Consider the following 25272-nt stretch of genomic DNA (forward strand, 5'->3'; position numbering starts at 1 on the left):
TGGTCCCTTTCAAAAACACCAAACTTAGAATAACATTTTTAATAAACTTGTAATCATAACAATTAATGATAATTTTTTCAGATTTTTTTTGGGTTGATAATGACCGAAATTTATTAATACAAAAATGGATCGAATGAAAAAAAATTACGTTAATTGCATAATTGTTACCGCATCTTAACACAGGTCGCCGCAAGTGTTACGAGTAACAAACGAATTCGCAGCACTTTTACCCATAAAATACTACTTTCACACGTGGTCCCCCCGCGACAGATGGTCACATTTACTTCCATCCACCATCTGTCATACTAAAGTCAATCGATGTGGTATTTAGTTTTTTGGCACGTCGTCCTTCAGGTTCTAGAAAATGAAGAGAAAAACTAGATTAGAAATGTTTTAGTTTCCTTTAAAGAGATGTTACAATTTTTATTTTGCAGGAAGTTTAAATTGTTTAACTTGATTCCTGCTTTTTACTACTTGTAAAATAAAAACTTTCAGGGTTTTATGATCTAATTCACATTCAATCAAATTTTTTATTTTATATGGTGGTTTTATGATAAATATCTTCCTATATATGAGAGTTTTGTATCTTTACCAAGATATATAAGGAACGATTTCGGCCCAAATCGCCGAGGTCGTTTGCGGGCGAGGCGCTGGATTTGATATATCCACACGAAATCGTCAGTTTTACAGGATTTTAACAAAGCGACCTCGGCGGGTTGAAGGTAAATGTCTTCTTATAATGTATTCACACATAATCGTCAATTTTATAATAATTCCTACTCAATCCTATTGGCACTTTATTCGTTTATTTGTTACAAACAAATTTTAAACCACCTTTAATTGTTTTAATTTAAACAATTTTATGGTTTATTTAATTTAATTTATCTTAATTGAATTTCAATTCGATCATGAACCAAAAGCTTTCACGTTTCTTAAACAATATTTCTTGTAATTTACCAATTAGCGTTTACAAATCTTTACGCAATCTGCAGATTTCATGTAGTAATAAAACGCCAAAGTACAAATTTGATGAAGATCGTAATCGCAGTTGATTTTTTTAACAAAGAACAATAGGATAGCAAAAAAAATTCTTCATTCTTTCAAATATGACGTCATCTTGAGGGTACGTTTAACGCATTAAACGAGATAATGACTTCGCTTTGAAGAGCACAAAACGGATTCGGCTTCAGTCAGCAAATGGTTTCAGAGCATCCGAGATGATTATGATTAAAACATGTGCACATAATTTATTATTATTTGAAACGAGACTCTAAGTTAGTTTGAAAAGCGATTTTAGAGAAGAGGGTTTTTAGTTTTAGTTGAATTAAGAGTGAGTGCAGTTTGAAAAGGTCAAAATGAGTGACCAAAAAAGTATGTATTAGAAGTAAGCGGGATGTGAAAGGAAGAGAGATTTGAGGTTTTCGTTACATAAAGTTTTCAGTTAGGATGAGCACTCATTTCTCTTCCTTTCCGTTTTAAATAATAAATTAATTTACGTTGCAAAAATAGGTTTAAAGAACAATGAAAAAAGAAAAATAGATAACATTGACATAAATTTTTGAGAAAATTCCCAACGTTAATTAAGAATTAGAATGAAAATTTTGAAATTTTGTTGTTTTGAAATGAAATTCTTTGTGGCTTAAATCGTCACAAATATAATTTAGAGAGCTACGGAAGTTGAGGTCCAATTACCGGCAATAACAGCATCCTATACGTGACAAATATGACGAATTAAATTAAACTACGTCGAGCGAATGAATTTCGCAGATGTCTTAGTAATTTAATACAACCACGGATTGTGCAAAAAACGTCGGAATTCTTCGGAACGTTTTCGTTTCCTAGACATCGACCATATGTCGATGATGATGTTGCGCGTATTTCTCGCCTCGGGAATCTAATAAAAATTAATTTTCTATTGCACAAACGTGTGAAAGCAAAAATCGTTCCATATCGAAAATGAATGGTCCAGCATTGACACGATTTCAACTATTTATTTTTAAAATCTTGTTTACTACAAGTTATTACAAAACTTTTTTTTAATTTCAGATTCGATTATTACGTAATTTATCATCAAGAAGAATTTAATATATTTATTTTCATAGCCATGACTAAAATAAATAAATTAGTTTATTTATTGCTCATCATTTACTTCTTTGATTCGAATTCAAGGATGATTTTTGGTGAATTAGTGGGAGATAATGTTTGCCAGGACGAAGAGAGGTGAGTAAAGGAAGGAACTTGTTTCTCTTCGTATATTGGTCTCATTATTCTTAATGCTTGACGACGACTTAAAAAAAAGGTAACGGCGAGAGTGCAGGATGAGTCCAATTTGTGCAATCTTACCGGAAGATATCGCTGCAGTGAGCTTATTATGCCCACCGTGTTCGACGCGTGGCGGTGCGTGCGATGACGAGTGGATTTCAATCTTCAGGTGCCGAAAGAAAGTAAAAGTGGCTTCTGAATAGAAATCTTCAAAGGCGTAATTATGTATATCGATGTTTCGATTCATGTTACAAGTACTTCCTTCTTATTGTTGCATTAAGATTTTTATTCAGATATTTTTCATTGTCTTTGAAATAATTATATTAATGCAGATCAAAAACTTGGTCGATATTGGTGTGAAAGTTGTTCCAGAAAATATTTCAGGTCAATATTACCACTTCTTTTTCGTAAACGTAATTTCCGCCTTAATGGGTATATGGGCCGCATTATGTGTTTAAAATCGTTAAAACCAATACGTTTAAATTTAATCGATCTCGCGAAATATAGAGCAAATGTCGAAATATTTCTTCACCAAATAATTACCATTTCAGACGATGCAAACTCTTCCAACAACTTCCGTTCACTTCTAACTTGAAAACAACTTCCAGTTCCTAACAACTTTCATCTAATACACATTAAGAATAATTACAACATCTACTTTATTTTTTGTGAAGTTAATTCTTGTTTATAAGTGTACAACTATGTACATTTTCACTTTTATTACTCATATTTTTTTGAACATTAATTTTTGATTATGTAAGGTGAAGAATTTCGATTTTTTTTTCTTTGTTGCCTCTTCTGAAATAAGATTAGATTAAATTGGCTAAGATATCGTTATATAAATATAGAGAAAGCCCCTAAAAACGGTATTAATTTAGCTCGGGCGTTCGTAATGGCTCCATGTAAACGCGTTCTACCAGTTTTGGGTATGGCGTTTATGAAGAATGCGGAAGATTGTGAAATCCCAACAGATCTAAAATAAACTTATTTAACAAATAATAAACGCCATTAAGCACGTAGTGTACCAAAAGCACATTTAACGCATTTTCTAGCCATTGACAAACGATTATTGAAGATTTATTTGACAGGGCCAAGATTTCTGGAGAGATATGGTAGCATTAAATAACTCCTCATCCGTCCGATGGTGCAATTTTCCTCTTCCATTCATCTCTGTCTTCTGATGCCCTTTTCTAGTTTGCAGTTTCTAACACGTTCATAGCATCCTCCAAACTGTTTTTCTAGTGTTTTCTTTGGTATTCTTCCATCAGAATCCTTTGGACATGTCCTGTCCATGTTAATCGTTTGAGCTTTATATATTCTGAGACTCAAGGTGCCTCATATAACTGGAACAATTCAATTTAGTTGAGGTTGGGTTGAGTTCAGGCCTTGTGTACTTTTCCAATATTCTTTCTGATAAAGGTTTTCCCTTCATTTTTCTTATTTCATTCTAGAATTTCCTGTTATTCAATCCGTATGCGTCACTTAAGTTTGTTCCGAATTCTTCCCAACTTTTCTTTTTCTCTAGCTACATCCAAATTCGTTCTTATGTATTTCTTCCATCACTCTTTCTTCTTTTTGATTGCCTGTCGGACCTCTTCATTCCACCAGTGTGTTTTCTTTGTCTGATTATTATATTTTCTCATGCCACACATCTCGATAGCTTTATTCAGTGTTAAATTCTCCGTTTGTTCTAGCTTTTGAAATTCGTTGTTAGTTTTTTCTTGGTATTTTGGTCTTTCTTCCTCCTGCCTTAGTTTATGGATGTTTATTTATCTTTCGATTTCTATATTATTAATACTTGCCATGACTAGTCTGTGGTTGGTTCCCATTTCTGCTTTTGCTTCAGTCTTTACCTCCTCGACTCTGTTTTAGATATTCTGGGTGTATGTGATGTAATCAATAATACTTTTAGCATTCTTTTCTTCCGCCACAAACGTATATTTATCTTGCCCCCTCTGACTCCACATAGTGTTTCCAATCAATAAGTCGTTCAAAATTCTTTTAATTGTGGATTACACGAGGGATAATTCTCAAGGCCAAAGTAATGTTGCAGTAATAAACGTATCATCTGTGCCTCGATTAATCCAGAATTGAGAATTCATCTTTCCACAAAAATGTCTAAAAAAGGAATTTTATATATTAATTAGACAATTAACAAGAAAAGGTCATGATTTGGTCATCGTTTAATTATAAACAATTTATTTTTTAAACATTTTCAATCCAATCAATTTAATTATTCCGATTTTCCCACCCATTTTCTAATTAAAAGCTTAATTAACTTAATCAATCTCGTTGTTTATGTAGGTTTATTTATAATTTTTCTTGTTGATTGTTTTGATTGGTTTATTGTTTTAATTTGTAGGTACATGGTAAACGTTACGAGGCATTTTCTAAGAAACATTACAATCCGGGACTACGAATGGTGCCTTCAGGTTCCGCCACGGTGTTCCACTTACAAAGTGCAACAGATAAACGACTCCAGAACAGTTGTAAGTTTACAACCGCAAGTCCTACATTGCGTGGACTAATAAATCGGATTTCACTTTCTATCTCCCATTCAATACGGTTGTCTTTGCCAATTTTCCCAAATGGAATCAAATGAATCCAAGGATGAATTTCAAAAGCAACGATTTAAATTTTAAAATGACCCTTTTATAGATCAAAAAAAAATTTTCTTGACCATAATTATCTTGATGTGGGAATTGGATTTTTATGAAAATAATTATTAGATCCGCATTTTTGTAATGCAAAAATGATCTTGAAAGTGTTGAAGCTAACAATGATGTATGAGTATTTCATGATATCGAGGTATTCAAAGAAAAAGTAACAGGATCTCGGTCGCAAAAAGATCTGTATCGGAGGTTAACTATGCTTTGCCGACGGAATAATGGATTTCTGTAAAACGTGACTCGTAATTTGCGTTAAGTAACCGTCTAAATCCGCCCGCGCACCAACACGAAAACGTTGTACGATCTAAGAGAACTTTTGAATCAACCCAACAATTTATTCCATTTATTTATCACACGGTTTATTTGTTTATTAGGAAGAAGAAAGAGTGAAATACATCAAAACTTGTTGCAGCGGTTACAAACTTTCAAACAAAGGAGATTCTTGCATTGCGGAAGGTTGTCCAAATTGCATAAATGGTATATGCAATAAAACCCAAATTTGCGATTGCGAACCTGGGTATCAAGGAATCGATTGTAGCGAAGGCAAGATGAATTAATGTTTTAATTTAATTTATTTATGTCGATATCATCGCGCGAATGAATTCATTGTCCTATTTACGTTTCTTTGTGTTTAATTAATTACCTCGTCGAGGAAGTCTTTTCAAATCCAACCATTTTCTCCTCGATACGCGGCAAGTTTTCTTTTTTTTTAATTCTCTTTTCTTTATAATAAACGCACACGTCCGACGATTATATAACGGGTTATGAGAAGAAAGCCGCTTTTCCTTCTTTCATTTCAGAATGCGATACCGGCTTTTTTGGGAAAGATTGTAAACAAGAATGTGATTGCGGCGATCAAGGGATTTGCAACAAAGAAAATGGGAAATGTTTTTGCCCTCAAATACAAACAATAAACGGATTAAGGTAAAAATAAATTTGAATCAAACTTTAATTAATTTATAATAAAATTCTTTTTGATAGGTGTGAACCAACATGTTCGAGAGATAAACCTGATCATGAATGCAAATTTCAATGTATTTGTTTTCCTATAAAAGAAGAAGCTTCGTTAGTTCTTGAAACAACGACAGATTTTGATTTTTCAACTCAATACGATGACAATTTTGATGTGATTGATGATTATAATAGTGAAGAATTAATTAGGAATATTCAATTGATTAAAACTAATAGTTATGTGACGAAACCATGGGTTAATATAAAAAGATCGAGTAGTTATCCCTTTAGCTACTTCACAACTGAAAATAATAAACCACCGAAAATGTATGGATTTGATATATTATCAACCAAAAAATTTATCACCACAACTGAAGCAGCGAAAACAACAATAATAACAACAACAACAACGATAAAAGAGATTAATAATATAAAAGAAACAATGAATAATAATTTTTCTAATGAGAATTTAATAATAGATAGTAGATTATTTATAACAGTATTATGCGCGGTACTTTTTTCAGTGCTCGTGATACTTTTTGCAGTGACGTTTTGTGTGCTGCATAGGTTAAAGGAGAGAAAACGAGAATGTGAATTAAAAATTAAAGAGAAATCTGCGCAAAACATCCCCAGCGTTTCCGTTACTGCGAGAAGCATTTTCCATACCCCTTTACCAGGTAAGAAAATTGCAATGATAAAATGTTATTATACGGGAATTTAAGAATTAAAAATCTCGATAAAATCTACAACAGGATATTGACCATTAACATTCAAATTATGATTAATCAAGATTGAAATTGAAAACCTTCACAATTCTTTTTTAAATATAGAACTAAGTAAGTGAAGGTTTTTGAATTTTTTATTTAGATTGGGTTTTTAAAAATTTTTATTAAAAAAAGTGTTCATTAAACATTTCTCTATGACATCAAAAATTTTTGTTTCTTAATTCCTAAACGTTTTGGAGAAAATAATTTTTTCTTTAGCAAACGTAAAATTAAATAGGTGAGTTGAAAATGAATATAAAATAAAGTAATCACGTTGAGAACTTAAAATTTGGCATAATCAAACCTTTCCTTATAATCTCATGAAGTCTTATTTCTTAAATCCTCACCCTTTCAGAGAAAACTATTTTTTTTTCTTCTTCTCAATTTCAGCTCAAATTCAACCCCATCACAGCTTTGTCGGATCTTTTCTGGCTCCTCACGTATTCTGCTCATCTCAATCTTGTAATTCTTATCCTTTTTTCGATTTCCGGCTCCCTTACTATATTTAGCACAATTTACTTCTTATCCAGTACTCTTCTAAATCGTTCCAAATCATCACATACATTGTAGACCCCCTCCATGAGTCATAGAGAAGCGTTTTGATCAAAGCATTCGAATGCTGCACTTAATGAGGTGTTAGAATGTGTGCCGAGACTTAAAAAAATGCACTTTTTCATATTTATTTCATTTAATATCGCTGTAATTGATAGATTTTAACTTTAATTTGTGTAGACTCCGTGGCGCAACGGTAGCGCGTCTGACTCCAGATCAGAAGGTTGCGTGTTCAAATCACGTCGGGGTCAATTAATTTTTTTAATATTTTTGTTTTAGAACCTCCAACATTTCAAAACCCAGTTTTTTCATTACCTTTGGACTCAAATCTTCAACCAAACGCAATCGAGGTTGTTTGTAACATGAATTTTCCTAAAAGTACATCTTCTACATTACAGGGTAATTAAATTTGATGTTAAATATATTTGAAAACATTTTTTTTTCAGAAGAATTTTTTTATGATCATCCACCATCCACAGGAAGTTATCGAGCGGCTTCAATTCCAGAACCTCCAACACCTTTACTAGAAAAGCTCACTTTCGATCCGATTTACGATGAAATTCCGAATCAAAAGAAGCAAATCTCATCATCGTCAAGTCCTCCACCTTCGTATATTTCAGATAAATCAACTCTTTACATGAATACACGATGATATTTGTTTTGATTCCTTTTTTCTTTTTGTTAATAAAGATAAGAAAATTGAAATCGTTTGTTTTGATCCAAAACTTGTTGCCAAATTGAAAATAATTTAAACAACAATAAACAGAATAACCACAAATATAGATTAAAACTTGTTAAAATGATATTCCAATATTATTTACGCGCAGTTTGACTGAAATACGTCAATTAAAACTGCGAATTAAATCTAAATTAGGCGATTATTACATTTTTGGCACATATCATTGTAACAAAATAGGTTCATTAAACTTAGTGTTAAAAAAAAGATTAATAAATCCAGTCATAACAGAAATTGTACACAAAAATTGATACAAGAAGAATTAAATTAATGAATGAAAAAGATTCATTACTTAAAAACAATAATTTATGTTGTTTCTCTTTACTTGCTTTTCTAATAAACTTATCTAATTATTATATTAATTAAATGTTGCAAGATGATTAAACACACAGCTGTTAATTTAACCTCATTAAAATGATTTTAAAGACCAACTTTTTTAGTTTAATATAAAAACGTTAAAACTTTTCCATGACTTATTTTCAATTTAGACTAGTCATTACTTAATTAATAAATAAATTTTTTGTCAAAACAAATAAAAATCTTAAAATGCCTTAAGTTGGCAAAATTTAATATTGTTGGCCTCGAAAATCAAAAAACGTCATCTAAACTCGTCCTACCCAGACCGATCTAGTTATTCGAGATAACTTCAATGCCCCTAACGTCTCCGCGTATCTCTTGCTACTATCGTCCAACTTCACCAGCAGCAGCAGGAAGAGCATCAACAGTACAGTGTGCAATTCAAATTATTATTTCGAGAGACATCACTCTCTGTACGTGCAATTCTTTTAACCGGAGCGTATCCCTACGCATCCTTCTCTTTTCATCTCTTTTGAATGAAGATCAAACATGGTTACGGCCGCAACAGCTCTATTCACGCTTTCTATCGTATATTACGCGCTCTTGGGAACGGTTAACACGGCGCCAAAAAAAATTGATGAAGATGAAATTTTCGAAGATTACCTTGAAGAGTAAGTTTTAATTTAAAATAAGTTTTCGAATTAATTCTGTCCCATTTAAAGTTATTACCAAGACTTGAATAACAACGCATTAGAAGACGTTTCTAATAAAAAATCATGCCCCGATGGATATAAATCCAAAAACGGAATCAATTGTGTACCAATTTGCATGTATGGATGTGAAAATGGAAAATGTACATCTCCGGATGTTTGCGAATGTGAATTAGGGTAAGATTTTCTCACATTTCTAAATTAAATGATTCAATTACGTTTAATTTAGGTACGAGTTCGTGCTTAATAAATGTGTGCCAATTTGCACGAAACCTTGTAAGTACGGCTTTTGTAGCACACCCGGTGTTTGCTCGTGTTTTTTCGGAACGATTTGGAATGAAAAATTATCAAGTTGCGTATTTAACATTGAAACTAGGCATAAACGAGGGTTTGTTGGATCCGAATTACTGTTGTTGCAACCTTGGACCACAAAACAATCTTCAACGACGAAGAAACCGGTGAAAAAATCGACTTTAAGAAAAACTTTAAAAGTGAAGCCATAACCCAAGTACAATTAGTGTTTAAATTTTTTATATATAGGCTAACCATGTTACATGTCAGTATATTAATTTGTATAATTTTGTAAATATAATATTTAATGTAACTTTTAAAATGTTTGTCTTGATTTATTTTTTTTATTTCATTATCTCAGGATATCCTGAGACTATAAAATTATCTTCTTTCATTAGCGAATAAACAGTACGTCCTTTGTAGATTGATGAGTTTATCTCGGCAATGAAATGTTTATAAAGTTCCTTTCATTTATTAAACATTAGTTATAATGATTAAAGCACAATTTAAAAATAAGGTATTTATGAAACATAAGAAAGTTATTTATTTATTTCACATTAAAACTTCATAAAATTTGCTGTAAAATGTTCTTTATTTCATAACGATATCTCAATTCGTTCTTGAGATACGATTTTTTAAGATTTATTTTTCACATTTGTAACAACCAAGCATGCAGAGTTGGATTTAAAAGATCGTAACAACGGTGTTTATGGAAAATAAGAAATTATTTTTGGCACAATAAATCTTTACCAAATTTGCTTTAAAATGTTATTTATTTCATGATGATATCTCAATTCGTTCTTGAGATACGGTTTTTTAAAGTTTATTTCGTATCTAAAACAATCAAACATGCAGAGTTGGATTTAAATAATCATAAAAACGGTGTTTATGAAAAATAAGAAATTATTTTTGGCACAATAAATCTTCATGAAATTTGCTTTAAGCTGGTGTTTATTTCATAACGATATCTCAATTCGTTCTTGAGATACGATTTTTTAAGATTTATTTTTCACATTTGTAACAACCAAGCATGCAGAGTTGGATTTAAAAGATAGTAACAACGGTGTTTATGGAAAATAAGAAATTATTTTTGGCACAATAAATCTTTACCAAATTTGCTTTAAAATGTTCTTTATTTCATGATGATATCTCAATTCGTTCTTGAGATACGGGTTTTTAAAGTTTATTTCCTATCTAAAACAATCAAACATGCAGAGTTGGATTTCAATAATCATAAAAACGGTGTTTGTGAAAAATAAGAAATTATTTTTGGCACAATAAATCTTCATCAAATTTGCTTTAAGATGGTGTTTATTTCATAACGATATCTCAATTCGTTCTTGAGATACGATTTTTTAAGATTTATTTTTCACATTTGTAACAACCAAGCATGCAGAGTTGGATTTAAAAGATCGTAACAACGGTGTTTATGGAAAATAAGAAATTATGTATGGCACATTAAATCTTTATCAAATTTGCTTCAAAATGTTCTTTATTTTGTGATGATATCTCAATTCGTTCTTGAGATACAGTTTTTTAAAGTTTATTTCGTATCTAAAACAATCAAACATGCAGAGTTGGATTTAAATAATCATAAAAACGGTGTTTATGAAAAATAAGAAATTATTTTTGGCACAATAAATCTTCATGAAATTTGCTTTAAGATGGTGTTTATGTCATAACGATATCTCAATTCGTTCTTGAGATACGATTTTTTAAGGTTTATTTTTCACATTTGTAACAACCAAGCATGCAGAGTTGGATTTAAAAGATCGTAACAACGGTGTTTATAGAAAATAAGAAATTATTTATGGCACATTAAATCTTTATCAAATTTGCTTCAAAATGTTCTTTATTTCATGATGATATCTCAATTCGTTTTTGAGATACGGTTTTTTAAAGTTTATTTCCTATCTAAAACAATCAAACATGCAGAGTTGGATTTAAATAATCATAAAAACGGTGTTTATGAAAAATAAGAAATTATTTTTGGCACAATAAATCTTCATCAAATTTGCTTTAAGATAGTGTTTATTTCATAACGATATCTCAATTCGTTCTTGAGATACGATTTTTTAAGATTTACTTTTCACATTTGTAACAACCAAGCATGCAGAGTTGGATTTAAAAGATCGTAACAACGGTGTTTATGGAAAATAAGAAATTATTTATGGCACAATAAATCTTTATCAAATTTGCTTCAAAATGTTCTTTATTTCATGATGATATCTCAATTCGTTCTTGAAATACGGTTTTTTAAAGTTTATTTCCTATCTAAAACAATCAAACATGCAGAGTTGGATTTAAATAATCATAAAAACGGTGTTTATGAAAAATAAGAAATTATTTTTGGCACAATAAATCTTCATCAAATTTGCTTTAAGATGGTGTTTATTTCATAACGATATCTCAATTAGTTCTGGAGATACGATTTTTTAAGATTTACTTTTCACATTTGTAACAACCAAGCATGCAGAGTTGGATTTAAAAGATCGTAACAACGGTGTTTATGGAAAATAAGAAATTATTTATGGCACAATAAATCTTTATCAAATTTGCTTCAAAATGTTCTTTATTTCATGATGATATCTCAATTCGTTCTTGAGATACGGTTTTTTAAAGTTTATTTCGTATCTAAAACAATCAAACATGCAGAGTTGGATTTAAATAATCATAAAAACGGTGTTTATGAAAAATAAGAAATTATTTTTGGCACAAAAAATCTTCATCAAATTTGCTTTAAGATGGTGTTTATTTCATAACGATATCTCAATTCGTTCTTGAGATACGATTTTTTAAGATTTACTTTTCACATTTGTAACAACCAAGCATGCAGAGTTGGATTTAAAAGATCGTAACAACGGTGTTTATGGAAAATAAGAAATTATTTATGGCACAATAAATCTTTATCAAATTTGCTTTAAAATGTTCTTTATTTCATGATGATATCTCAATTCGTTCTTGAGATACGGTTTTTTAAAGTTTATTTCGTATCTAAAACAATCAAACATGCAGAGTTGGATTTAAATAATCATAAAAACGGTGTTTATGAAAAATAAGAAATTATTTTTGGCACAATAAATCGTCATCAAATTTGCTTTAAGATAGTGTTTATTTCATAACGATATCTCAATTCGTTCTTGAGATACGATTTTTTAAGATTTACTTTTCACATTTGTAACAACCAAGCATGCAGAGTTGGATTTAAAAGATCGTAACAACGGTGTTTATGGAAAATAAGAAATTATTTATGGCACAATAAATCTTTATCAAATTTGCTTCAAAATGTTCTTTATTTCATGATGATATCTCAATTCGTTCTTGAAATACGGTTTTTTAAAGTTTATTTCCTATCTAAAACAATCAAACATGCAGAGTTGGATTTAAATAATCATAAAAACGGTGTTTATGAAAAATAAGAAATTATTTTTGGCACAATAAATCTTCATCAAATTTGCTTTAAAATGGTGTTTATTTCATGATGATATCTCAATTCGTTCTTGAGATACGATGCTTTTCTAATCCGTCACTCAAAATTTTACTCAATAAAAACTCATTAATATTATAAAAAAACTAGTGTAATAAAAAAGGAGAAACCTCAACACTTTCTTCCAGCAATTATTTCATTAAAAAATAAGTCACATGATGTCCAGCCAATCTAAGCAAAAGAGAAACTAAACGATAATAAACAATACCCAGAATCGTAAACCATAGATCATCCATATTCAAGGTAATGACGTAGTCCTACTCAAAAAAGATCTGTAAACATCCCAAATTGTTTTTCGTCTATATAAATAAAAATTCATCGAGGATGTTTTATCATTTTGTGACCGAATTTATGATTGAAGTCCTGGCCGAAATTGTTAAAATAAAAAACGATAACGACAAAAGAGACAACAATCTCTTCGTTCCCATTTACAATCTCTCCGTATGCTTGAATCATTTTAGTTTAAAAAGAGTTAGTTGTCGCAAAGTTGTTGAGGAGACAACATGTATTCGTTAAATAATATTGCAATTTTAGTGTTTTTGTCGATTTTTGGTACGATTTCGATCGTTTCTGGTGCAGAAAATGTAACGAAAAAAGAACCCGGAGTTTGTTATCTTGAAGTGCCGTAAGAAATTTTTGTTAAACATTTTAATAATGACCTTGAACTCTCGTAAATAGATTATTACGTTTTATATCTTTTTCTTTTAGAACCATCGACTTGTTAAGTGACGATCAAAAGTTGAATCAAGACTATTTAAAAGGAAATGGAGTAAGATTTATTTTTAATTTTTAAATTATCATTTAATACTTTTAAAATTTTTAGTCTCGACCTGGATACACAAAAATCCAAACTTGTTGTATTGGTTATAAATTGCAAGATCACACAGCTTTCCACTGTGTTCCTGATTGCCCGGATGGTTGCCTAAATGGTAATTGCACATCTCCTGGAGTTTGCGAATGCCGCAAAGGATTCGTACTCGGTCCAAAAGGGACATGTGTTGAAGTTTGTCCTAAAGGGTGTTACAACGGCGTTTGTGTTGCTAATGGTACTTGTAATTGTAATCCAGGATATAGTCTTGATCCCAAACATCTTTTCTGCATCCCACAATGTGCAAATGGATGTGGTTCTGGTGGTGAATGTGTTGCACCAAATAAATGCGAATGCCAAAAAGGGTAATCAACAAAAAACAAATAAACACATTTAATTTCTTAATAACCTTTTAGGTTTTATCAAAACAAAAATGGAAAATGCGAATTTTTCTGTGATGGTGGTTGTTCCGGAGGGGAATGTATAGGACCAAATCAATGTTCTTGTAAAACCGGTTTCGAAAAACTCAACGGAGCTTGCGCTCCAAAATGTACGAAAGGTTGCAAAAACGGAGATTGTATTTCTCCCGACGTTTGTAGATGTAAATCAGGTTGGAAATTGGATAAATCAGGATCGATTTGTGAAGCCACCTGCGATCAACCATGTTTAAATGGAGTGTGTTCAGGTCCTAATGAGTGTAGTTGTAATTCTGGGTACACCAAAGATCCCAAAGAACCCAAAGGCTACAGATGCGTCGCTTATTGTCCGGAAGGTTGCCCAAATGGAGTTTGTTCATCTCCAAATTTCTGCATTTGCAATCCCGGGTATATTAAACAAGGGAAAGGAAGCAATATTTGCATCAAAAGAACCAGAAGGCATTCGTTCCATCCCGAATTAATCCCAGAACAGATGTTTTAAGAAAGTTTTTGATGTATTTGAATATGATATTGTTAAAAAAACATTTTCGTATCATAAAATATAAGATGTTAATATCCAAGTATTTGAATTAACCTAAATATCTCGCTTGTTGTTTTAGATAATAAATAAAAAAATTTAGTTATCGCATCAAATACCGCTAATTTTTTGCTATGGGGTTGGGTTTTTTTGCTTTAGGGTTATGTTAGAAGTTCCTATAGGTTGACCACGTGTCAAATTTGTATTAGAGTTGAGTTGTTATGGTCTGCGCTGGACTTGCTTTCGAGTTGGAGTATAGTTGCATTAATTTACCCCAAGGTAGTAAATTGGCGAAGCAATTGAACTATACTACAAGTCATTAGGTCAGAGTCTCCCAACTGAATGTGGGCTGATAATTTTATTGAATTAAGCTATGCACCATTAATTTATTTTAAAAACAATTTTAATTAGTAAAATTAGGTAGAATTACTGTTCATCAGCCCAAATATTTTAAAAGTTATTAATTTTTAACAATTTTTTTTGTCGAATTTCTTGAAAATGTTATTGTTTATAAATTAGTAATCAGCATTTTTTTTAATTGTACGCCATTTTTCCTGGTAATCGGTTTGTTAACATGTGTTTACACTTAAACAAGTTCACAAGTCCAAAGTTGATAAATATTCGATGCTAACGCAGTGTTAAATCAACCTCCTTCAACATGAAATACACAATTTTAATTTTTTTCTTCGGATCTCTTATATCCGTTAACTCTCTAAGTGGAAAAGGTGTTTGCAAATTTGAAGTACCGTAAGTATTAAACAAAAAATTGATCGATCTTTTTATTTGATTAATATTATTCAATAGAACGATCCAATTAATAAGTCAAGAACAAAAACATCTTGTTGATTCTTTTAAAGGAAATGGGGTAATTATGTATAAAAATTATAATAATTATAATAAAACTTTAATTTTAGTCAACACCTAGTCACAGTACCATCGAGGTTTGTTGTTCCGGTTATAAACTCGACTGTAACTCTCAAAGATGTCTACCAGAATGTGCCCAAGGTTGTGAAAATGGAGAATGCACAGCGCCGAATACTTGCACCTGCAAACATGGTTTCATAAAAGGCCCCAAAGATAAATGTATCAGAGTGTGCCCTTGGGGTTGTTTAAACGGAGTCTGCGCAAACGATGGTCGCTGTTCTTGTAATTCCGGTTACACAATGCATATAAATGGAATGTATTGTTTACCAACTTGTATTGGGGGATGTGGTAAAGGAGGAGAATGCGTCGCACCAAATCAATGTCAATGTTTAAATGGTTATTACAAAGATTACCAAGGAAAATGTATTCCATCATTGTCTCAATATCAACCTCATCAACAACAAATTTATAATCAAACCAATCAAATGAATCCGAATACTCAAAATCGATCCTGTCAAGGAGGTCATCAACTGATTAATGGTGAATGCAAACCGATTTGTAGCAAAGGATGTCAAAATGGAGTTTGTTTAGCACCAGAAAGATGTAGTTGTAACCCCGGATGGATTTTAGATCTATCCGGAAGTATTTGTACTCCACATTGTAACCCAGCCTGTATTAATGGAGATTGCACGGGAGCTAATCAATGTTCTTGTAAGAATGGGTACATTAATGACCCAACAAGATCCTACATGTGTATAGCGCATTGCCCTGGAGGTTGTCCTAATGGGGTTTGTTCCGGCCCGAATTTCTGCATTTGTAAACCTGGATACGTCAAAAGGGGACGAGGATCTAACGAATGCGTTCCTGGTTATTCCGGATAAAACGTAAATTGGGTTGCATAAATTTGACTATTTTGTAATTTCATGGAAACAATTTTATTATTAAACATAAATAAATCTTTCAAAATAACATCAAGGTTTTCAATCAAATAATTTACTTAAAATGTCTCAAATTTCGGATGTGGGCTCCCAAATTATGTATAGATCCGTTGGTTGGACGTGGGGATGGAGATCTATACTTATGTTACAATTTCAATTGCAATTTTCCGTGGCAATCGCTTTATCGATTGTGATTAGTTTTGTTGTTGTTCTATCAGAAGCCGCGTACGCAATAGGAGCTTCAAATTCGGATAAAATTCCTGTTTTGTATGATAACCAGTCAATTTGTAAGTATTTATTTTTAATTTTAACTTTTTCTTCGTTACTTCATCTTCATTCAGACGCACGGCTAAATCAATGACAAATCTAATATTAGTATTAGTTTTAGTTGTTATTCAGTGCCAAGTTATTGTATATTTTTATTGAACTAAAAACTAGAACTAACACAATTTGTTTTTATTTATTTTTAGATCTTTTATATGCCTTCGACATAGTTTACTTCATCGACCTCATCTTAATGACAATTTATAAATCGTTAGGTTGGACGGATATCAACTTTAAACACAGCCCAAGAGAATTTATAGTTTTAATGATAGAATACGGTTCTTTAATACCATTAGATGGAATGTACTTTGTATTTTCGGATGCGCAACTTCAAATTTTGTACATCTTACGATTAAGATACGCCATAAGAATCGTCCGCTTAATCTTATATTATCACGGAACGAATTATATCTTTATAAAAAGCTACGTTGTCCATATAATATTGGTGGTGATTGTTGTTATTATTGTAGCAACTATAGCTTCGGCTGTATCTTACGTTTCGGTTTGCGATGGTGAAAGTAGAACGTGTGGTTATATGGATACTGATTTATTTAAACAAATTTCGTATACGTTTTTATCTAAAATAACTGAAATGGGGGTGAATTACGAGAATTACACCACTTTGAGTGGTTCTTTATTGTTTTTTATTGGTGTTATTTTTTTTCTGTGTAATATGTATTTAGTTAGCAATTTTATTTGTGATATTGTTATTTACATGGAAGAAAAGTATTTTTTGGTTAGTAATTATCGCCGATTAAAAGTGCGAGTTGCACGAGCTGGATTTTATGTAAAAGCTAGTAATCCCCACAAATATATTAAGATTTTACACGATTATTACGATTTATTTTGGGAAAAAAGACACGGAATAAACGACGATTTTATTACTAAAAATCGATATTTACCCAATATAAAATCGAAAGAAATTTTTTTGGATTTGTCTTGGATACCGTTTCAACACAGTCATTTTTTTCGCGAAGAAACCACCCATTTTCTAAGACATTTATCTTTAATCGTTCGACATATTTCGAAAGCACCCGGTGAAATTATTTACCAAAAAGGGCATCAAAAATCTGAGTTTATTTACGTTGCTTCGGGTGTTGTGCAAATTTTATCGGAAGAAGATAATGAAACACCCATTATTTCTTTATCCGATGGGACGTGTTTCGGGGAAACTTGTTTATTTGTGGATTACAAATCAACCTCAACTGTTATTTGTAAAGGTTATTGTGAGTTAGCTGTTATACATCGAAAAGATTTTATAAAGATATCAAATCTTTATCAAAGAAAAATGAGGAGACTCCTTAAAAACACCTTAACTAGATATAAATACGCAAATTATTTCGCAAAGTTATCTAAATTGCAAGGTGTTGATACTCACAGTGAGGGAGAGATGCATATTCGCTGGTTAATATACACTTTGAGAAAACTTCTTTATGGTGATATTCAAGGCGGGTCAAGACACATGGTGCAAAAATTAGAATCGACTATTTTTTGTACGAAATTTTTGGATATGTTGGTAATAGCCCAAGAAATTAAACTTGTAACAGACACAGTTTTTTTAAAAAAATCATTTCCTTGGATTCTCCAACCATCATCGCCCGTTTTAATCGGATGGAATCGATTAATTACATTCGCATTTCTCGTCCACGCTGTATGTTACATGTACACAATTACAGTTGCGCCGGAAGTAAATAATTCTTACATTATTTATCACGCAATTATAAGTATGCTTTGGATTTGCGATCTTTACATAGAAATGTCGACAGCCGTTCAAACAACGGAACATTTTTTGATTACCATCAAAGATATTATTAGTTATAAATCGCAAGATTTTACGTTTTTGTTAAATATTGCAGCTGCTATGTGCCCTGGATTATTATTATTTTTAACTTTACCGAATTCAAGCCCAAGAATTGTTTTGTTATACGAATGTAACAAACTTTTAAAGGTTTACAAAGTGGAACAATTTTTCGAGTCGATTAAATACTCATCGATGACTAAAATGGTGTTTCTTCTTTATTTGAAATTTCTTATTTATATGGCGTTATTGTTACTTTATTTTGCTGGGTTTTTAATCACCACTGTTTGCTTCGATTGGGAGTGCACCGAAAGTTTCAAAACATATATGGAGAGGTAAATATAAGTAATATAACAACAATTATTAAATTAATTTTAATTAATCTTTTAGTATTGGTCATTTCGATCCATTAAGAGTACTTCGTTTCGGTTTGTTACAAGTAATCAACTTCTTTTGCAATTTCTTGCGAGTCTATCACAATTACCACTCGTACAGCGATCTTATAATATTACAATGCGTGTTTTTTCTATTTCAAATCCTTTTTACCGCATCAAGAACAGCGGCGGAAGCTCTAAGACGTTACGACGCTCAAAATATGAGTAATTACGCAACTAGAGTCATGTCTTTATTCAAAACGTTCAATGCCGTTAAATTGTATTATGGGGACGCCTATCAAAACATGAAACTCCAATATCAATACGATTCAACAAATTTTTTACATAAAAAAGAGGTTTATCAAGTGTTATCGAAAAATTTTTTGACTATTTTAAGAGAAATCGTGTACAAAGAGGATGTATTAAAATTTACCATTTTTTCTGGAGCTAATAAATTTTTAATCGAACAAATTGCGACCGTGATGAGATCGATTATTCTTTGTAAATCTTCTTTGGTGGTGAGTCAAGGTGAACTTTGTAAAAAAATGTTTTTGCTACAAATTGGGAATTGTATCATCAAATATCCGGATGGGACCACGAAACTTTTAAAAGCAGGGGATACTTTTTGTGTGTTAGAAACTTGTATGCAAACTACTAGTTTTAATAGAATCGAAACTATTACAACTTGTCAGCTTTTAATGTTAAAATTTGAAGATTATTTGCAGGTAATTATCATACATATAATTATTTTTATTGAATTCACAATTCATCCCACTCAATCAAAGTTCCGATCAACCATACTTTTCGTCCTAACTTCCTCTCTCCTTCAATTCGGGCACTTAATGGTGTACGCCCTCACATTCAACCTTGGCTAGATCTTAAACAAGCTTTTAAAACTACGACGAAAAATTTCTCACAAACAAAAAAAAAACAGCTAAAAACGAATGGATGACAAAAGATATTCTTGAACTAATGAAGAAGCGAAATTAAGAATGGTCTCAAATAGAGGAAATTAGCCTCTACGACAAACCAGAGAACCCTCCAGCAGAGGGATCCACTCTGCCAGGACCAAGTATATTAAAAAGTAAGGTCATACACGCCATTAACTCGATGGTTTGAAGAACTTTTCAGTTTTAGGCACAACCAAATTAAATGACACTGCAAGTTTTTGTAAAGAAGCTTCATTTTTCACTTTGGCACCACAACATTCGATGAATTTACATTTACACGTTCTCATCTTTCATTTTACATCTTTTTCTATACAATAACTTTTTCATTTATTCTACATACATAAAGATTTGATGATAATTTGATGATACTAATTTCATGTTAATTTTATTGCAGATAATGATGGGAAATATGGAAATGTATCAAATTTGGCGATCAACGTGCGATGAATTCAAAGAAACAGTTTCAAAAGAATCATTAAAAATTCTAGACATATCGTACCAACCTAAAAAGAAATCCGCCAAGAAAACTTTATTACAAAAATTGGGAATTTATAAAGTAAAAGTAAAAAGACGGGATTTTCCAAAGTGGATGATCGGATTTCGGTCACTTTTTATGCCGTACACTATCCGATCAGACGGCTTATTTTTAATAATTTGGGAGATAATCGGTTGGATTTTAGGCATAATCGCCGCTTTATTAGTTCCAGCTTTAGCTCTTCTTTGTTCTAAGGAATCAAATTTATATTCACTTTTCCTCATTATAGACGTAATTTTTTGGTTCGATATTTATTTACGTCATCATGTTATGTATTATAACCCTTATGGTATTGAGGTGAGTCATCCGTATTGGACCGCCTGCCATTATTGGAAACATTCGTTTCTTTTGGATATTTTAGCATGTTTTCCGTTCGATTTAACTTATTTTTTTATTAACAAAGGGACAACTATAATTCCATTTTATTATCGTATGAATCGTTTGGTTCGTTTATACCGAATTAATGGAATCGTTCGTTATTTTACATTTATCGATATTAACCATATAAAAATGGTCGAATCATTTAAGTTTGTTTCGCTTTGTTTAGTTGGAATTTCAATCACAACGTCGATACATTTTATGACGGTTTGTGAAATGTACCCAAATTGTACAGCGAAATGTGTAAGTAGTTTAATTCGATTGAATGAGACGGATGAATCGGAGTTTTCAGCCTCTAAATATCATAGATTAAGTTATTTGTATTCAGCTTCGTTATTTTTAAATAATTATTATGGGTTTAATCGCTTAATCGTTCGTTCTGAAGAAAATTTGTTGATGGTGATTGGTCTTGTTGGTTATTTATTTTGGGCTTACGTCTCTTCTAATGTAATAGCTGTAAATTTAACGAGAAATTTTTATTTAATATCGTATCAAAACGCTATGAAAGATTTAGTTAAATTTATGAGTATGAGGCGATTGGATAAGCGCTTAAAAAATGAAATAATTGCACATTATGAGTATATATGGCATAAAAAGCAAGCAATTAAAATTAAAACTTTGCTTGCAGTTTTTCCCGAGCCCATTAATAAATCGATTTTAGTCGAAATATGCGGTATGAAAATGTTGCAATCGGACGTTTTTTCTTGCGCAAACGAAGGAATTATAAGGAGTTTAATCGGTTTTGCGCGACATTTAATTATTTTAAAAAGCGGAATTATTTATCGCGTTAATGATGTTATAAGCGAATTATATTTTATACATAAAGGTAAAGTTGAAGTTATCGGTCCAGATGGAAACAGCATGGATATTTTAGAGGAAGGGAGCATGATTGGGAGTTTAGATAACATTTCAATGTCCAGACAAACGTTAACGATGACGGCTTATGGACACGTTGAGTTATTGTATTTCCCAACGGTTGAGTTTCATAAAACTTTATCTAAATACCCGTTCGTTTATAAGAAATTTTTACGTTTTACTTATATGAATGTTGATTACATTAAAAACGAAAAACAAAGTGTGAAACAAAAAAAAGCAACCAAAAAACGATTAACTAGGATTTTCGATCGAAATCGTTGGATGGTTTTTTGGAAAAAAACCATGGTTTGCGTTGCGTATTTAAATTTTGGATTAGAAACTTATCACATGTCCACGTTAGATCATTCCCCAATCTTAATTTTTCTGTTATATCTAATCGACTTTATGTACTTAATGAGAATTTTTTTCAAATTTAATACAGCGTATATCGACGAATTCGGAATTACAATCAAAAATAAAGCTTTAATCGCGGCTAGATACAAAAAAACGAGTTTATATTTCGACTTAATCTCAATAATCCCCTTCGAAATGTTTAGCATTTTCATGTTAGGATATAGTTATACAGCATCAGCTTATGCTTGGACTTATCTTAGAGGAAATAGGTTAATCCGAATCGGATACACCTTAAAATACGCTAAAATAATCATTCATAAACTTAACACAAACGCTTTTTGGGTTCGAACGATGCATTGCACTTTATTACTGTTAGTGTATTTAACTTCGTTAACTTCAATTCTTTGTTTTTTCGATTCATTCAATTATCCTTTAGAAGGAAAGTCGGGGATTGAAAAATTAAAAATTTATTTAAGTTATTTAAGAATGATGTTAGAAATGATTATTAAAACGACGATAACGTATGATTTAGAACGTCTTCATACGAATTTTGACCACGTTTTAGTGTTTGCTATGGTCCTTTCTAAGTGTATGGCAATGAATTATATGGCGCAAGTTGTTTATACAACTCAAATTGTTAATCATCGCCGCGGAATGTTTGAAACGTTCTCGTCTAAACTAAAAACGTTTATGAGATTAAATTCTTTATCGCATCCTTTGCAAGCAACGAATATTGAATATTTAAGTTCGCTTTGGAGTCATTTTAAAGGCGAACAATTTCCCCAACTTTTATCTGAAGCTCCGTATTATTTAAGAGAAGGTGTTTTAAACTCCATGTTTGGGGTTCATCTAAGAAGTCATGAAGTTTTTAAAAAATGTCACGTCGATTTTATTCGACAAGTTGCAGCTTGTTTTAAAGTGGCAAGATTTTTTCCCGGCGATATTATTACTTATATTAAGGATATCGATCATTGCATGTATTTTATTCATAAAGGCGCTGTTGAAATGTTGTGCGAAGATTCTTTGTATAACGAGGAAGTTGATGATGTATTAATTGAAGGACAAATGTTTGGGTTTGAACAAGGAATTTATATGAGAATTGGTCACGAGTATACTTATAGGGTCAAAGAACAAGCTTTTATTTTGGTTTTGAAACGAGAAGATTGGATTCATTTATTGGGGTTCTTTCCAGCATCAAAGTTACATTTGTATGATAAAAAGAAAGAAATTTAAATTGTTAACCCATTTATTATTATTAAAATAAAAATACTATAAAAGTAGCAAGGTTGTAACAAAACATGAAGTTCTTTCTGTTTTATATCTTTAATTTTATTAATTAACAAATAACCTTGATTTGAAAACAAAAAAACCCATAACTGAGAGGAACCCAAAACTATAAATAATTTTTTTCCAAAACATTGATTTGATTTTTCTTATAGAAGAAGATGAAATTAAATCAGGTGAGTAATTATATTTATCCCACTAAAAATTAAAAAATAAATAAATAAATAGAAACTATAAATTACATAAAACCTTACTAATAAACACTTTTTATTTAACACTTCCACAACCTTTTCAATTTTCTCCACTTGCTGATTCAAAGATAAAATTTCTTTTTTAAACCTTTCCAACTCAGATTCGTTTACGTTTTCTATTAAATATTTTAATGATGCGTTCATTACTACGATTTGTCGGCAAGCCGATAAAATTGAGGTTCCCACATTTGCCAAGCTGGAAATTATAAAATTATTATTATTATTAAATAGTTAATCAAAGAAAAGCGTATGCGCATGACATGGTGGTTATGGCAAAGGATGCGGCGGAAATGAGAGGGATGGAGGGACACTTGGAGAGGTATTTCAAGGTGAATGTAGCAAAGACAAAGATGATGAAGTTCTGCAAAGGATTGAGAAATGGAAAATAAGTTACTAAAAATATCTTAAAGTACAAAATACTTTTGATGGAATGGTATTTGAAATATAATTCCTATTTCGCATCAATTTAGAAACACCTGTATAACTAAAGAAAATTTACCTAATTTTTTCATTCTTTTTAATAATAGGGATTGATTTTAATCGAAACGGTTGTTTATGAAACTTGTACAAACCATTTAAAATCCTGTACCGTTCATAAGGCATATTAACCCCAATTTTTTTTAAACCATTCTCATTTATATGTAAAAATTCTAATAAGCTTATTCTAGATGTAATAAATTTATCAATTGCGTTTTCAGAATTCATTCCGTACAAAATAACGCAAACATCACTTAAAAATAATGTACTAAAAAAGAAAAGTAAATACTTTTCAAAGATTAATTAGATACTTATTACCAGCCTTTATTAAAGAAATCATTAAAACTTTCTTGTGTATAACACGTGAGATTTTCATAAGGTACATCTATGGAAGGTAAAAGTTTAACAATTTCTTCATATCCATGTTTTAAAGCTATTTGAGTAGGTGTTTCACCTCTTATATCCATTTTATCACAAATAAAACCATCATTAAGTAACATTTTAACAACATCCACTTGGTTTGAATCAATCGCCCAAAAAAGAGCCTAACAGACAAAATTAAAATCATTTTATAACAAACTTTATTATAATAAAAATTACAGTCCACCCCTGATTATCTTCCACTTCCTTATTATCAGATTTCAATAATTCTTCAACAATTAAACAATTTCCATAAGATGAGGCATACATCAAGGCTGTCATTCGTTTCCTATTAATCATTGTAGGATCACAACCAGCATTTAAAAGTATTTTTAATGTTTTGTAAGATTGCTCATATGAACATGTTTCTTTCGTACAAGAAGATGTTGCCATTAAAGCCGTATAACCATCTAAATTAAAATTATTTATTAAGAATTTAAATCGCAATTCTTTATTTTACCTCTACTATAATTAGGATCACCTCCCCTTTCAAGAACTAATTGAACAATATCCGGGGATCCAATTGACGCTGCTAAAAGCAGCAAGCTCCAATCCTCTTTTAATTTCGAATTAACATCATAACCTACAACATTATAAATAATTATGAATAATCAACATATTTTAATTAATTACCTCGATCTAAAATCTCCTTAACTTCATCAAATCGACCCCCAATACACGCTCTATAAACCTTTATTTCATCGGTTTCTTCGATTTTGAGGTTACGTTTAACGGACGCTGGTGTTGAGAAGCTATTACACTACTTTTATTTATAAATAAATCATATTCGAAGGTAAAACTTACGCTGTAATAATCGTAATCGTCCTCGTCGCTTGAATAACCGGCAGGAACGGGGTACATCATTTTTAAATTCGAAATTATTTTATATAATTTTTAAGGTTAGGAAAAACATCGATGTTAGATGTCAGTGACAGATAGAATGACCAACCTCTTAAAACTAGAAAATATTAGGGATGTGTAAAAGAAGT

At 31.2% G+C, this 25272-nt stretch overlaps 5 protein-coding genes and 1 non-coding gene across 9 annotated transcripts; 5 read left to right on the forward strand and 1 right to left on the reverse strand.

The window, feature by feature from the left end:
- The first annotated feature begins 1193 nt into the window (after nt 1-1193).
- Nucleotides 1194-7903, forward strand: LOC111428453 (uncharacterized). 3 transcript variants are annotated; one of them, XM_023063965.2, is made up of 8 exons: nt 1194-1371; nt 2047-2220; nt 4625-4751; nt 5306-5474; nt 5732-5855; nt 5913-6559; nt 7478-7597; nt 7645-7903. In XM_023063965.2, the coding sequence occupies exons 2-8, from the start codon at nt 2105-2107 to the stop codon at nt 7848-7850; spliced, it is 1509 nt and encodes a 502-aa protein (XP_022919733.2). In that variant the 5' UTR covers nt 1194-1371; nt 2047-2104; the 3' UTR covers nt 7851-7903. The 3 variants fall into 3 exon arrangements, with proteins under 3 accessions (XP_022919733.2, XP_022919734.2, XP_022919735.2); XM_023063966.2 differs by having other exon boundaries at nt 7648-7903; XM_023063967.2 differs by having other exon boundaries at nt 7678-7903.
- On the forward strand, nt 7378-7449 carry TRNAW-CCA (transfer RNA tryptophan (anticodon CCA)). Its single transcript has one exon. It is a non-coding gene; the product is annotated as a tRNA-Trp (tRNA).
- Nucleotides 7904-8657: 754 nt separating the features above from the next.
- LOC139431595 (uncharacterized) lies at nt 8658-9554 on the forward strand. The gene is made up of 3 exons (XM_071199565.1): nt 8658-8902; nt 8954-9118; nt 9171-9554. The coding sequence occupies exons 1-3, from the start codon at nt 8781-8783 to the stop codon at nt 9442-9444; spliced, it is 561 nt and encodes a 186-aa protein (XP_071055666.1). The 5' UTR covers nt 8658-8780; the 3' UTR covers nt 9445-9554.
- Nucleotides 9555-13062: 3508 nt separating this feature from the next.
- Nucleotides 13063-16314, forward strand: LOC111428234 (multiple epidermal growth factor-like domains protein 10). The gene is made up of 7 exons (XM_071199368.1): nt 13063-13344; nt 13428-13488; nt 13543-13892; nt 13944-14442; nt 15116-15228; nt 15286-15346; nt 15396-16314. Exons 1-7 carry the CDS (start codon nt 13223-13225, stop codon nt 16224-16226), a joined length of 2037 nt encoding a protein of 678 aa, XP_071055469.1. The 5' UTR covers nt 13063-13222; the 3' UTR covers nt 16227-16314.
- Nucleotides 16275-23131, forward strand: LOC111428182 (uncharacterized). The gene is made up of 4 exons (XM_023063601.2): nt 16275-16570; nt 16754-18740; nt 18796-19504; nt 20124-23131. The coding sequence occupies exons 1-4, from the start codon at nt 16348-16350 to the stop codon at nt 23082-23084; spliced, it is 5880 nt and encodes a 1959-aa protein (XP_022919369.2). The 5' UTR covers nt 16275-16347; the 3' UTR covers nt 23085-23131.
- On the reverse strand, nt 23080-25211 carry LOC111428183 (ankyrin repeat, SAM and basic leucine zipper domain-containing protein 1). Of its 2 annotated transcripts, none has more exons than XR_002708044.2 (8): nt 25088-25211; nt 24917-25043; nt 24744-24866; nt 24464-24693; nt 24182-24408; nt 23959-24131; nt 23390-23582; nt 23080-23333 (listed from the first exon to the last, which is right to left on the reverse strand). XR_002708044.2 is itself a non-coding variant. In XM_023063603.2 (8 exons), the coding sequence occupies exons 1-8, from the start codon at nt 25145-25147 to the stop codon at nt 23184-23186; spliced, it is 1356 nt and encodes a 451-aa protein (XP_022919371.2). In that variant the 5' UTR covers nt 25148-25211; the 3' UTR covers nt 23080-23183. The 2 variants fall into 2 exon arrangements, 1 of the variants encoding a protein (XP_022919371.2); XM_023063603.2 differs by having other exon boundaries at nt 23886-24131.
- Between the last annotated feature and the right edge of the window lie 61 nt (nt 25212-25272).

This window comes from Onthophagus taurus, chromosome 10, assembly GCF_036711975.1.
Source record: "Onthophagus taurus isolate NC chromosome 10, IU_Otau_3.0, whole genome shotgun sequence".
Classification (NCBI taxonomy): Eukaryota; Metazoa; Arthropoda; class Insecta; order Coleoptera; family Scarabaeidae; genus Onthophagus; species Onthophagus taurus.